Genomic DNA, 15,403 nt, shown 5'->3' with positions numbered 1-15,403 from the left:
AGTAGAGCACATGAACGGGCTCGGGCTTTTCCGCCATTGGAGAGAGCTTGGAGAGAGAGAGAGAGAGAGGATGAAGAAATTTTCTAAATAAACACATTCCCATTTTTTTAAATCGACCCCCTTGAGTTATTTTTATAAATATCGACCCACTTTCTCGCCATGTCATAGAGCACATGAACGGGCTCGGGCTTTTCCGCCATTGGAGAGAGCTTGGAGAGAGAGAGAGAGAGAGGATGAAGAAATTTTCTAAATAAACACATTCCCATTTTTTTAAATCGACCCCCTTGAGTTATTTTTATAAATATCGACCCACTTTCTCGCCATGTCAGCATCGTGGCGTGGAAGTGAGTCGATTTTTTTTAATCTTGATCCTAAATAGTCAGGGTTGCCAACCCCGATTATTTAGGAGGTTGCAAAACCCCAATTACAACCCTAAACCCGAACATTCTATGCCCTAAATAGTCGGCGTTGACAACCTCGACTATTTAGGAACCGGATTAAAAAAATCAACCCACTTTCTCGCCACGATGCTGACATGACGAGAAAGTGGGTAGATTTTTGTAAATAAAACTCAAGGGATCAATTTTTTTAATGTGAATGAGTTTATTTAGAAAAAAAATTCAAGTGAGGATCGAAGAGGGGAAGCTTCGTGGGTTATTGGACTCGACGAGTGGTAATTGAAACGGATTCGAATCTAGATCCGAACAGATTCAATGGGTTTTGGATTTACGTCATCGGTTCGGCTGTTTGGACATGAGCCCAGCCCAACTCGGTGCAGTAGGAAATGGGAATGACAGTGGAACCCTCTGTATAGGAGGGACGTGGTTTACATCATCTTTTTTTTTAATTAGGAGGCGACTGTGAATTAAACCAAGACAGTGAGAGTCATATTGAAACCCCCAACTATCTAAGTCGTCAAGGGTACCCATTTACATCATTAATAAAATAGTCATAATTAGATAACCTCATTTTGTAATTTTCTAATAGAATCTTTTACCATTAAGGATGTTAACTCTTTTGCCATTAAGGATGCTAATTGAATATAGTTACCGATATAAATAGAATATCTATATTTGATTTGATAGGATATGAATGCGGATATAAATGTGGAATATAAATGAAATATTTGACACGCATCTAAGCATAAAATCATTCATATACGAAGTCAAAAAAATTGTTCGCATGGTTAGATACCATTTCGTTAAGGACATGTTATATTGGAAGTCCTGAAAACTGTCGACGGAGCTCAATTGAAATAATAATAAGTGAGAACAAGCTCCAAATAGTAAGAGCATCACAGGATAAATGAAAGATGTATCCGTTGGACTCTAGACACGAACCAAACAATTATATTTGCGTTAGATATGAACCAAACAATTATATTTGCATGAATAGGATGCTTAGTAAAATCGTGTTAAACTTAACAGTTTGTTGTCATGATCAGTTCATCACTTGCGCTTGCAATCTCACATAAATGAAATATCCTAGGGCCAATTACAGAAAGATTATAGTCAATAAAAGAACATTTGTAGACTGCAACTATTTTTTTTATTCTCTCATACATTCCTTACAGTGCCAACAACTAAAACTCTTACCAAAGACACCGCCCCATTTACTATTTCATCATATTTTACAGCCACATTTACAGATGAACAGTTAAAGATGTGTTACCACCACTGTAAAATATGTACATGTTTACACACAACTGGATGTAAAATATACAAGTGGAATATATACGAATATCATCATTTTCTACTCTGGAGAACCTCCATATCTATCAGCCTTTTCTTTGAGAGGTTTGTGATTGAATCCGCAATTACTCTCGCGCTTGTTTTCATATAGCCACCTGAACCGTGTTGTTGAAGAAAAATACAGAATTATTGATATGGAAAATGGGAAAATATACAAAATGAAAATATTTAATTCACCTGATGTTAGCATCAGAAGAGGTATATCTTTTTCTCTGGCGAATCTAAAAACTTTCTCATCCCTGATGGCTACTCCTTCAGGACTGATCTGCGCTACTATGTAGCTTTAAGATTACAAAATTAAATGATGGGAAGAAAAATAATAGGGTTAATTGCAAATAGACCCCTTGTACTATCACAATAATAATATTGCAAATGAAATGTTATGGTACACAAGCAATTACCTTCTTTCTTTCACTATATCATTATTTATTTCTCTAGCAATTAGGAACCAGGATTATTAGGGCATGGAATGTAAAACTAATCTCTCCAAGTTTGACCATCTACCAACACATATAGAATCCTTCTACACCTAAATAGATGCAAAAAGTAAAAAATATAAACTAAAGTGCAATGTCTATATGTCCATGCACTGAACAAGTAATGGAAATAAAGTAATCCAAAAGGTCCAACTACCAATACGCCCTGCTAGTAAAACAAACTAAAATGTTTATTTTTTTAGTTAAACTAAAATGTTATAGAAATTTCTTTCCACCCTGATCTCAAGGTGCTACACATGCAAGCAGCAGACAACCACACAGAAAGCAGAGAGGAGCCCAGCTAACACCTTTTTAGACGTTGCAGTGACTTTTCGTGAAATAAGTATAGGGAGGTCACAATGACAGAGGCATATTCACACCTCATCAAATCATATTACCTCCATTTTTATAGAATGTGTAAGAAAAAGTTGATCCCTGCTTATGGACATCTTTATGCCTTGAGGGAATAGTCTTTATCGATTTCATACTCAGGAAAGCACAGAACTTCGCCAACATCCATGATCATACTATAGGCTGTTATTAGTTAATCAATCTGAAATGATATTTAATTCTAACAGCGTCCAGTTAATCAATCTGAAATGATATTTAATTCTAACAGCGTCCAGTTTACCGTACTAGATTCTCTTCAGGTAGAAAGTTTCCGAGTAGATGAAAGTGAGATATTAGAGGAAACCAAACCGAAAATAATAATTCTTCATGGTTTGCAATCCTCTAATTCTCAAGTTCAAAATCCCAAAGATATAAAACTGGCAGACAAATTGGATTGAATAGCAGAAGATGAGATATTAGAGGAAAATAAACCCCATGGATACAGCTTAAGGTTATTAATCATCCAATTCTCATATTCAGCCAGCATAAGGTTTAGGATCCTCCAATTCTTACATTCAGACGCCAACTACATGCTCCTTCAATTGTTGAGCAGCAGCAGATGAGATATTGAAGACTCGCTGGTACAGCTTAAGGTTTTGGATCGATCCTCCAATTCTCACATTCAGCCTTAAACTAGATATTCCTTTTAATTGTTGAACAGCTGAAGATGAGATATTGGAGGAAACAAAATCCAATACCACATTGCATGTGGATTTTGCTTCTGTCAATTCTCACTTTCAAAACCCAACTTCTGGCTTCTAAATCTTCAGAATTGAGATGACTAAATAGAGAGTAGAGGTTTAATTTTCTATCAGATTCATGTAAATGTTGTGGTATTCCTTTTTTGGACAGAGTGCAAAATGCATGTCTTTCGTCATGTAGGGTGAATTAAGCTTGGACTGTTCTGCTCTCTCACCAATAATGTGGTTCTAGGAGTCTTTCATGACTGGTTCCCATCTTAAAAATTTTAGACCCATATTCTGTAAATTCTACAAAGGGAATACTATATATACCTTTAAAGAGGACTATATTCAACAAGGCCAGATCTAGGAAAATTACCACACTAACATTGCCCCATGACAAATTCCTGAAATCAACTCCTTTTGTGCATTTTTCATGTTCTTTTGATTCTTGACGATAATAACATTAGTAGTTGGACCTTTTGGATTAATTTTTAATACCACCCTACTTCATATTAAAAATCCCCAGGGTTCAAATTGGCATTGATTTTGCATATAGACATGTCTTTAGACCTTAGGAACTGCTTCTCGGAGGTATATGCCTGGGAAAAGTTATTTATATTAAAGAGGATAAGCGCTCATCAGAATTGATGTGATTTCAGTTATTTTTATAGACGTAATACATTTTCTGGGGAAACTTTGAATGAAAATGATATGGTGACTTCAGATATGAATAAAGGAAGGGGAAAGAGAGCAATATCAAGTTTGATCAGATAACCAGAACTAATGAAGGACAACCTGAGGAAAGGATTAAGGGAGCCGAATCTCATTCTTCCGCTTTATAGAGAAGCATTACTTTTCTAATTTTGACTTTCTCATAGTTACAGATACTGGCGATTAAGCATCAATCCTTAAGAGAGTGGTAACTGATAAACAAAACAAAAAAATTCAAGAAGACTTGTATATTTAGGAACTCGTGAAGTTTTCTAAAAGCAATAGTAAACACGGTAGAAAGAAGCATATAAGGAGTGAAAATAACAAAGTTTGTATAGTGAGTTGTACACCGATCTTGTTTAGAATTGAGTGGGATTGTCAAAAGGAAATTTAAAAGGCCATTCTTCACCAAATTATAATATGAGTCCAGTATAGATATACACACACCAGAAAATTAGTGTGCCACTGGTGCAATTAACATCAAAGGAAATGATTTACAGTTCAGTGTAAATAAAACAAAGAAGATCCAAGACAGCAAGTATATGATACCCATGATAATATAAATAAATAAAAGAACATGCATTTCAGAAAATTTATATATACATTATAAGAAATGCAGAGCCAACAAAATGTACCTTCAATCTGCCCAAGGGATCTCCATCAAGAATATCAGTGCCAGCATTGTATATCACTAGCTGAGGATCAAAATTGTTTCTTGCAACCTGAATGCAAGCATATTTTTACTATTTTAATGGGTACAACCAATGTCATTAAAGATAATTTGGCACATAAATATATCATGCTCATTAAAATAAACTTCAACGACTTAACTAGCAAAAACTTTGCACAAAACATGCTAGATGGACGAATGAATTCTTTCTGAAACAATAATTTGTAAACCTTTCTTCCACAATCTTTGATCACCCTCTCTGATAATGGGAAGAACATTCTTCCTTATTGAAGAAAACTAAACTCACAGTTTGTACTGGAAAATAGGCCTTGGAATGGTTCCAAAAGGTCCAATCAGTCCCAAAATTTCAGAAAGACAGAGTCCATAAAAAGGATTTGGTGAGTGGGAATGATAGACCTACTATAGCCTGAAAAATCCATAAATAATCTGAAGAAGACATTCCGAAGTTAGCTTTAACTTACTCGTTCCCAAAGAAAGGTACTCTAGCTTGGGGTCTAAAGATCTAGAGATTCAGTCATGAAGAATTATTAGTATCATGAATCATAATCATAGACAAATTAATTATACTGCTCACTGGAGGCGTGGATCTTAAGCGGAACAAGAGATAATCTTCTGGGACCAATTAAGATGTAAGTTTATCCATGTTTGTTCTTGTTATCAATCTTCTAGACTAAGAGAGAACTTTTATTAGCCCTTAGAAGTTAGACCCTCTTCATTTATCCATAGTTGGTTCCGCTCCTCAACGTAGCAACCTTACCATCAGACATCAGATATACCCTTCTCAGCCCATATTGTACCTTAAATCAAGCGAAATAGAAGGAATATTCATCACTTGTAAAAGGGCTTTCCTTATGATGAAGCAAATCATGCATCAATCCCTTCATTCACCACTATATAGCACTACTTCACATGTATGCCCCGTTGACATTCCATTAGCTTATTGCCTCATAGCTAGAACACTAATTTGTTACCTTCAGTAATTTCTTTCAGCACATATATAAAATGTTAGTTGTTCCCACACATAAATTCAAATAGAGTATGTATCTGCTATCATTCTATGTTCCTAGGCTGAAATTACAGCAAAGATACGGGACAAATACGAGTGAAAGTTAAGGACGATGATTGATGAACGTAAGTAAGAAGAATCGACAAATGCATACCTCAAGTGCTTTATCTAATTCCTCCAGATATTCCTTTGTCTTGGTCCCACTCTGAATTTGCAAAACACAATATAAAGGGGAAAATGTTTTAATATAGAACTTGGATGCTATAAAAGCATTATGACATCATCAATCATGTTGAAACAAGGAGAAACATAGAAATACTAGAGGTAGCTTCACTTACCACTAGTTCTACCTTGTGATCAATGTATCTCTTGGCTTCATAATCCTTGCAAGCAAAAATAACAAGACTTAATTTTTAAATGAGGGATAAACATACAGTAGACAAGTGTTACGTGTGTAATAAATGCATGGAGGACTTTTCACTCATATCATATAGGTTAAACAGTTTTCTAGTTGACATTAATAGACTAAAAATGTGTCACCTGTAGCAGTGTATAAATTCTTGATCTAAAACAAGCAAGACCATCAGAAATAATGTGACTACAGCATGCTGCATCATGAGAAAGTACACTTTATTTCTAAATTTATGCTCAAATAGATTCCACTCCTGCAGTGACTAGTGCAGAGTAAAATGGAAGTAGAACATGTAAGATGTGATTGCTTTTCTAACACTTGCACTGCTAGTACTAGTAGAATTTGATCTTGCTTATAGGTACACACATGAAATGACGGTTATGATGCTAGTAGCAGCAGTTTGATTTTGCTGAGGTGCACGTTTATAAACTTCTCAAAAGCTCCGGTTTCGGTCATTCAAAAACTTCATCTTCTTATTGTTGCAGAGTGCCAGGTAGAGGGGAAGGTTGCAAAGAACCTCATTTGAAAGTTCAAATTCCAAATAGTTCAAATAATCAGAGAGCTGATGACATATCTCTATTACTGAGGGATTCTAACCTTAAATTAACCTTTAGAAGGACAAAATTGAGGACTTTATGAGTAATAGAGCAGGAAAGATGAAATCAATCTTTATCCATGACATAAGCTTTGCTTCAAAATGGGGGGAACATCACTCACCAAGGAGGTTAACAGAAGATGCAGAGAAACAAACAATTAAAAAAAAGGATTGGGCCTTGTTCAAAACACCACTTCATTAAGTAAAATGAATTGATTGTGGATGGATACAGTTCATAAACAAGAGATAAATTCAAACAGTATATGAAACATGAGTACAACCCATACAATCCTCCTTTAGGAAACCATTTATAAAAAATTTAGATTGCAAAATACAAAAGAAAGACCATAAGTATATCAGAAATAGTCATGAAGTCTTAAGAGTAGTCCTTACAAAAGGATATATTTGAGAATTGTACATATCCAGTACGTAAACTCTACCTGCAAGCAAATATAACATCAGTGACCTTGAGAACAAATTTACTGACAAAACAACATGCTTTGAGTGAAAAACACATACTGTCATTAGAAAAGTCGATTTCATAACCATTCCCTTGGTGAGCATCAAGGTCAATAATCATTACCCTGTATACATGTGCAGCAAAAATAAATTGAGTATAAACTCTTAAAAAATAGGAACTAAGCTCAGCTTACAAAACACTGTCATTCACACGTTCGAGTGAAAGTTCATACCTAGATATATTTAGACGAACAAAAGCATACTGAATGCAGAGAGTAATATCAGCATAAACACAGAATCCACCACCTTTCTCTGCTGAACAATGGTGGAAACCACCACCCACATTAATGGCCCATCCTCGTTCTTTGGCAAGCTTTGCTGCCAAGATGGAACCCCCAACCTGCATAAACTAACATTTATTTGTGCACATAAAACCTCATAGTAGGAAATCACATGGACTAGCAAAAATCTAACCTGTTTACGGAATGGGTAAAGCACCTTTTTCTGTACAAGCCAGTTCGGAAGGAATGCAACAGGAGGAACCTAATAAAGAATGAATCTGAGATTCAGCCACATTAAATGATGAAAAAAAACAGGCTATAATAGCAAATCACATGGAGAATAGGACAAAATGTTTGAGTGTTGTAGGTTGAAAGTTAGATCTTCATATGTTAATTGTGGAATTCAAATATGAGAAAGAAGCTCAGGCAGAGTTCTTTTTTACCAAAACATCAAACTAAGACATATTCCAAGAGGAGACAACCACGGTTTTAAATATCATATATCGGGGAAATATGGGATGCCCAAAATCCATATCGGATTGTGGATATCGAGGAATTATCGGGGTTATGTAGTAAATATTGGATTGACATATCAGATGATGCACATATATAATATAATGTCCAAAAATGTAATCTAAACTACTTGCTGAAATCTAAGCATACAAAAATGGAACTAATATATGTTTAGGATCACTAACTAATTGTAGAAACTTCCTTAGGGAAAAGAGCATACTAGAAATTTGCCGAAAAGCTTCATAGAGATGGAATTTTTGCTAAAAACCTTTAAAGAAATTTTACAAAACTTTATTGTTTTGTGACAAACTATATAGAAGGATATATTGGCCAACATATCACCGGGATATCAGCCATGTCAGGGATATATCGCACAAATATTCCAAAAAGAGGTAAAAGATATTAAGACCACATCATTTTGCAGCAAGCCTTACTAAAGGATATGTCGGCTGATATATCGTGCTATATCGCGGATGTTTAAAACAATGGTGACAACAGAAGCATATAACAGGTGTTGACTCTACACGTCCTACTCATAGTGTCCCTTTGCTCTTGAGTAACTTACTATCCAAATGCATGTTTGACAATAGATTGTTAAGGTAATCAAAGTAAGGCTTTTAAGTCTGTATACTTTTACTGCTTACAAAAAGCCAAACTTCAGGGACTTTATCTTATTTAATTGTACTCGCTATTGTATATAAAATTTCATAGAGTTAATTCATGGCTGTCAATTTCTCAAAACTTTGTATTTGTCTTATTTATTCCACATACTAAAGCATAATTCTGGTAAACCTGACCTACCTAATTGCAACAGAGATACTATATTCTCAGGTTTAGAAATGGCCAATATTCTTAAACTTGCACTGATTTCTTTGTTTAGTTTTCTTGTTTCATTCCTCATCTAAACCAACAAATAGTTAAACTTCTTCACCTTGCACCAATTCCTGAGTCCAGTTTTTCATGTATCGTTACTTTTTTAGGTAACACTATTTTCTAGATATGGCTCTTAATCATCAAACAATTTTGACCCATAAAAAGTAAGTGTTCATACAACAAGTTAACAAACATTCCCTATCAATCAATTCATAACTGTTTAGCTTCCTGGAGACCGGCAACTTTCCCTATAGCATAATCTGGTAAACAATAATATAGTATGAAACACTATATCTAAAAAATTCTTCTAGTAATCTTCATCCTCATGTCTTGGTCATATCATCTACTAAATCTGGCACACACAAAGACGTCCAAGCCTCTAATATAATAACAAAAACGAGTTAAAATAAAAGAATTTTCAAAATGAAACTTGAAATGTATTAGTACCTCTACAATAATAGAAACGTTCAAACTGCTCTTGAGACTGGCCAAATATGATTCACTATGAACCTGTACGAAAGAAACCACTAATTCAAAAATCATCATTACAAAATCCAAGCAAAAAAAACAAAAAACAAAAAACAAAAGAATCATCGTTTCGAAGTAAAATAGCACTTCTCCTTTACCACTAGCAAGTCATCTTTCAAAGCTTCCAACGGCTCTACTATCCGATTCTTATCCAAAACACCTTCTTTAATCAGAAATTGGCATATGCGACCCCATTTCGAGGAGTCAAAAGGGTGCCTGCACCCAGAAAAAAAGGCTCTTTCTATAAAATCCCAAAGTTTTATCTGATCTTTTTTGACATGCCCATTTCCAAAATTATTCTTAAACCAAAAATAGCCATATTGAACTACTTTTCAACCCATTTTCCATTCATTGTACTAATGTCTAGGTTGCTATAACTGGTGTATAAGTAGTTATATTCGGGTCTAAAGTGTATAATGGTATATCAGTAGCTATATGTTTAAAAATAATTCAGCATGAGTATTTTGGGTTCAAGAATAGTTTTGGAAGCGAATGAGTTTAAAAATAAATCAAGATTAAATTTTGTATTTACAAACAAAAAATAAGGCTAAAAGACCAAATTGGTCCCTGAACTGGGGTGTTATTCTCAAATTGGTCCCTCTACTTTCTTTTTCCTGTACTTAGTCCCTGTACGACCTCTTAGCTACAAACTTAGTCCTTGTTTAACATTCGTTAGAATTTGGGTATTAATTTTTTCTTGATTACCATATGACCCTCAAATAAATGACGATAGAGGTCCCTGTACTTTTGATTTAGAGCTTCTCTTTTGAATTCATTTAAAACCGATCTAAGTTTGCTAATTTTAAAATCTCTCCAATGTATAATATCAAGAAAATAAAGTAATGAAAGAAGTTATGGTTCGTTTTCTTTAGATTATCAACCACAATATTACGTATGTACTCAATATGTTTTTTGGCATCTAAGCTATAGAATGAACCCGGTTATAGCTCTGCTTCAGCTAAAGGTTTAAGTGCGTAACTGGTCTCATGGAATAGCATGGGTATTCCACAATACGAAAAATTAAGCATGGGTAACCTCCCCAAACTTCATTTTATCATTGCATCTAACGTTGGCTCAGCTAATCAATTTTCTTGATAAACACAGCAAAGCCATGAAAATAAACACAGGCAAGAATTATATAACAATATCACGTGTTTTTTATTGCACTGTAAATATTTGCATTATTTACAGTCCGAGCACTAGATATTCACAAGTGTGCAATCAATGTATCTCTGGTGCTAAATACTAAGACCCATCATCAAGTTTACAGTAAACGTCAGTATCCAAGTACACCCTAAAGTATTTCTGTCTATGTACAGTATATAACCATGGTATTTCACTATACTAACTGATAAACTTCAAGAGTTGGACCTGCTCTTATAACATTGTTTTTTGGAAGAGCTTTTGCAAAATAAACGATCATATAAGAGCATCTCCAATCACTCGGCAAAATCTCCATCCCTCCAAATTTGGAGAGTAAATCCTCTCCAAATTTGGAGATCTCCAAATTTGGAGATGATTCACTCTCCAAATTTGGAGAGTGAAGCTAAAATTTGGAGTCTCTCTCCAAATCACTATTCAAACTTTTATTATTTACAACTTTGCCACTTTCAATTATTTAATTTCTTGAAAATTGCCACTTTGCCATCATTCTTAGTAATTTAAATTAGATGTTTAATTTCAAATAAATATAATTAAAAAATTATTAATCTAATTTTTGAAATAATTATATATTTGGAAAGGTCTCGTCGAGATCTTCAAAATAAAACTAAGATTAATTTATTTTAGTATAATTATAAAATTATTATTTTTTAAATTAAATAAATAAGTATCAGACATGAAAATTTAAATACGGGTATCTATTTAACTTGTCCCATAAGAAAATACAAGCACAAATTACAACATTTAAATTACATTCCTTCGTTGTCGTGCATTTGTCATAAATGTTCAATTAGCATGTTCAAAAGCATAACATGAGCTTCCATATCTTGAATCTTCCTATGTCGATCAAGGAATCATCGGAATCGTGGGGCATCATCAATCTCCATCTCTTCACATCTTGAAGATTCATCGTGAACAATAATCTCTGGTTCCACATCGCGTTCATCCTTCACAGTTATGTTATGTAGTATAATACAAACAGTCATTATGTCGTGTAGTCCCTGTTTGTCCCAAGAACGTGATGGTCCCTTGATAATGGCAAATCGTGACTGAAGAACACCAAAAGCCCGCTTTACATCTTTTCGATATCCTTCTTGCATAGCAGCAAAAAGCTGTCTCTTAGGCCCTTGTAGTTGGGATATTGTTTGTACAAGAGTAGATCATTTGGGGTATATCCCATCGATCAAATAATAACTTGTATCATAATTCTTTCCTAAAATACTATAATTAGCAGGAGGGAATAGATCTCTTCTGCACAAAGTAGTTGTCGTGCTGTTTTACTCCATTGACAATGCGAAGGAATAGATCTCGTCGACATCGAAACTTTCTACGAAAAAAGAGCATCCCCATATGTGGGTTTCTCAGAAAAATAATCGTGTCAAAGTCAAGAGTTACATTCTTCTCTTCCACGATTGATCACCACATGATCGGGAATCGATCCTTTACGTTTTCGTTCTTTGCTCTCTTGAGACGACGAGCTAATATTTTCTTCATGACTTTATCTCGCTTCTCCTGCTCAGCCAGTTCATTCTCCTGGTCTTGAAAGCAAAGATCAAGGGTCTCTCCATCGAAGGAAGAAGAAGAGTGGTTCCAAGATGGCTCTTCTCCAAAGCTCATGTTTTATTGTATGGAGAGAAAAGAATTGTGAAATATTGAGTTTTGCATTTAGAGTTCATATTAATAAAGAGTTCTGAAAGATTCATGTCTGGTCGTGTCAATATCGAGTCCTATGTTTATCTTCTTGCAATCACTAGATTCCCACCATCACCTCTTGTCGGGTGATGTTTCCAATATCCATGTACGGTTGTGTCAATATCGAGTCACGTGTTTGTCTTCTTGCAATCACCAGATTCCCACCATCACCTCTTGTTGGGAGACATGTATTATAAATAATGGTAGCTCCTATCCCATATGGCACACTTCGATCCTTTCTTTCTAATTTATTTGGACAACTACTTTTGTTCATCAATCTTTCTTCATCCACTATGACATCTGTTCGAGGTAAATCATTCAGTAACCAAGAAGATCAGTTCTTGTGCTAGGGATGGCTTGAAATTTCTCAAGACCCAGTCTCAGGCACATGTCAAAAGAGAGATAAGATGTGGGGAAGAATCACATCAATATTCCATAAAAAGGTAGGTGATAGACAACGGACACCAATGTCTCTGGAATGTCGTATGGACACAATTAAGAAGGCAGCAAATAAATTTCGGGTTTGTGTTCGACAAATCGAGCGATCGAATCCAAGCGGAGCTTCTAAACTCGAAATAGTAAGTATATAATTTTACTATGGATTTTATAATATCATTTTCAACTGTCTTTTTTTGTTGTAATTTTGTTAGTTGACTCAAGCTAGAATCATGTACGAAGAAGATGTTGAAGAAAGGAAATGATTTCAGTTCGATCATGTTTGGATGATCCTCAAGGATGCCGAGAAATGGGCTGACCCTAAATCCAATCATAAAGTTGGGAGCATCTCTGAAGGATTAGAGTCGAACACGCAAAGTAGGCCTAATGCAACAAAGAATGTTATGGATCTTAACATGGAGAGCGAAAGTTTTATGAACATGAGTGATGGTCAGTCTCCCACGAACAGCCCAGCAAGTCGGCCTGTTAGAGAAAATTATTAAGAGTATGCAAAGAGAAAAAAGTCAGCGGAATTTAGTTCTGAAGAGGGAATTATTAAGAGTATGCAAGAGATGGATGCTAAATGTGAAATGAGTAGGAAGAAATGGAGCGATTGATGATAATGAAACTTGAAATGAAAAAATAAAATTAGAATTGCGAGCTAGAGAAGTAGAACAACATGACCAATAATTAGCTCTTCAGTGTAAAAGCGAGGACAGACAAATTATGATGATTGATCTAAGTAAGACCGTCGATCAAATTGAACGTGCTTAGTATCAACATAAAAAACAAGAAATTATTAATAGAAAGGAATATAGAGCTCCATCATTCGACTATGGATTTTCCTCCAGTGAGCCAAGAGGATTTTCTAAGCTTCTTAAGAGGAGTTGTAGGAGGAGAAAACAAATGTGGATTTCCCTCTGGAGATCAAGGAGGATTTTCTCAGTTTGTGGGAGAAGCTGGTTCTGTAGGAAAAAATGAATATGGGAGTTCATCGAGAGATCTGGATAGAATCGATAGTTATAACGATAATGACCTGCCAGATTTTAATTGTCTGTTATCATATTTTATGTTTGAGGTTTATGTTTGCGACCTATGGTATGTTGTATTAGAGGTTTATGTTTGCTTCCTTGTACTATCGATGTATGCTTTGTCATTGTTATTTTATATTTTATTTTTTTAATATGTTGTATTGCATTATTTAATATTGGGTTCATTTTAAAGCTCTCATCGACACCTATCGAATGTTATTATTTTTTTCCAAATAAGTTATTAAAAATACAATTATTAATGTAAACTATATCCAACATTATTAATTTATATGGTTTTTTTTGACAAAAATAAAATAAAAATAAAAATATTTAGAGAGTGTGGGTTGGGAGCAAATCTCCAAATTTCACTCTCCAAATTGGAATATTCTAGGAATATTCCAATTTGGAGAGTGGAATTTGGAGAGTAGGGTTGGAGATTCTCTAATGGTAACAATGAAGAGGCCTTCGACTACTAAAGATTCTTCTATTCTTGATTTTCTCCTTTTTACAGCAATATGCATATGAATATTTATGGCCAATGATACCTAAGAGCCAGTGTTTAGTATACCCAGAATTACGCATCCTAAAAAGCTTCTTTTAGCATGAGGAATCTACTATTTACTAGATGATTTTATCCTTACATTAAGGTGTGGATTCGAATAATGACTAAGCTCCCATTCTAAAAAATTAATATGAGTTGAGAGTGGCCTGGACACAACCCAAAATGGCCAGGATTGACGTGGACTCAATAAAATCGTAATCTACCTAACAGCTGAAATTAGGTGTTTTGTAAGGTGTGACATAGGTAATAGAATTCCAAGAATTGAATCTGATTATTATTTTAGGTTTTATCTTCTAAACGAGTCAGTTTAACTAAGTTCAGTGGCAGAATTTCAAGAGTGCTCATGCGAATTGACTTCAACCCACCATGATGGATCTTATTTCGCTGAAACACAAGACTGCTACTTAGTTATTCAGATAAACATAATGTTGGCAAATATTCAAGGATCTCTAGCCTGGTAACAAAATAATAATAATAAAGTGGAGGGACTAATTCGAGAATGAAGCCCTTGTTTGTACAGGGACCAAATTATCCCTTTAGTATAAAAAAAATCCAAACAAAAACCCATCTAATTTTCATCAAACAGAACCCCAAAACCTCAACCCTAACAAACAGTGAAGATGTCGGCTCACAGTTTCTCGATTCCCAGAAACGCGATGTCGTAAGAAGGCGAGTAGATCACAGGGACCTGAGATTGACCCAATCGAGTGAAAATTCAGAGAAAATTCTAAACAGACTGAATCTTTGAACAGGTCTTTGGGGGTTGCAGGGCACCTTAGCGAGAGGGACGTCGAAGTAGAGCTTGCTGGAGAGGATCCGATTCCTTCGCACCGTTTCGGTGGCGGCCGGCAGTCTCGGCTGAGGGATTGAGGAGGAGGCGGTCGCCATTAGAGAAGCTCGAGGAATCTCGAGGACGCTTCTAGTAATTTTGGCTGCGTAGTGAGGAAGCAGCCCGGCAGCTGCAAGACTGAAGGAAGGCGACAGTGTCCGTCGGATGAGAGAGGTGGATAACGTAAGCCCCTTTATTCGAACCCCGATCAAACGATCCGATACTTTCCATGAGGGGTAACTTTCCACAAAACCCCCCGAACTTTGTTTTCCCACTCGCAGACCTGCCCCTACCACTCGAAGAGCAGTCAAATAATTAATAACT

The 15,403-nt window shown here is 35.3% G+C and overlaps 1 protein-coding gene across 3 annotated transcripts; it reads right to left on the bottom strand.

Annotated features, from left to right (window-relative positions):
* Window positions 1,509–15,218, bottom strand: LOC109844583 (histone deacetylase 2). 3 transcript variants are annotated; one of them, XM_020413689.1, is made up of 13 exons: window positions 15,025–15,218; window positions 14,883–14,938; window positions 9,468–9,585; window positions 9,289–9,351; window positions 7,649–7,717; window positions 7,408–7,574; window positions 7,235–7,299; window positions 7,109–7,155; window positions 6,047–6,091; window positions 5,863–5,913; window positions 4,647–4,733; window positions 1,929–2,016; window positions 1,509–1,846 (listed from the first exon to the last, which is right to left on the bottom strand). In XM_020413689.1, the coding sequence occupies exons 1-13, from the start codon at window positions 15,136–15,138 to the stop codon at window positions 1,746–1,748; spliced, it is 1,071 nt and encodes a 356-aa protein (XP_020269278.1). In that variant the 5' UTR covers window positions 15,139–15,218; the 3' UTR covers window positions 1,509–1,745. The 3 variants fall into 3 exon arrangements, 2 of the variants coding, with proteins under 2 accessions (XP_020269278.1, XP_020269280.1); XR_002248071.1 differs by having other exon boundaries at window positions 1,787–1,846; window positions 1,929–2,032; XM_020413691.1 differs by lacking the exon at window positions 1,509–1,846 and having other exon boundaries at window positions 1,929–2,024.

This window comes from Asparagus officinalis, chromosome 6 (assembly GCF_001876935.1).
Source record: "Asparagus officinalis chromosome 6, Aspof.V1, whole genome shotgun sequence".
Classification (NCBI taxonomy): domain Eukaryota; kingdom Viridiplantae; phylum Streptophyta; class Magnoliopsida; order Asparagales; family Asparagaceae; genus Asparagus; species Asparagus officinalis.
The sequence above is the reverse complement of the archived record's forward strand: the minus strand, read 5'-3'. Positions and strand labels throughout refer to the sequence as shown.

Bases quoted from the DNA above. Each gene is read 5' to 3' on its own strand.
- LOC109844583 (XM_020413689.1), bottom strand. From the start codon at position 15,138: ATGGCGACCGCCTCCTCCTCAATCCCTCAGCCGAGACTGCCGGCCGCC. The intron at 14,939-15,024 runs GTGCCCTGCAAC...GGTCAATCTCAG, and splicing joins TCGACGTCCCTCTCGCTAAG to GTCCCTGTGATCTACTCGCC. The intron at 1,847-1,928 runs GTGAATTAAATA...AACACGGTTCAG, and splicing joins TCTTCTGATGCTAACATCAG to GTGGCTATATGAAAACAAGC.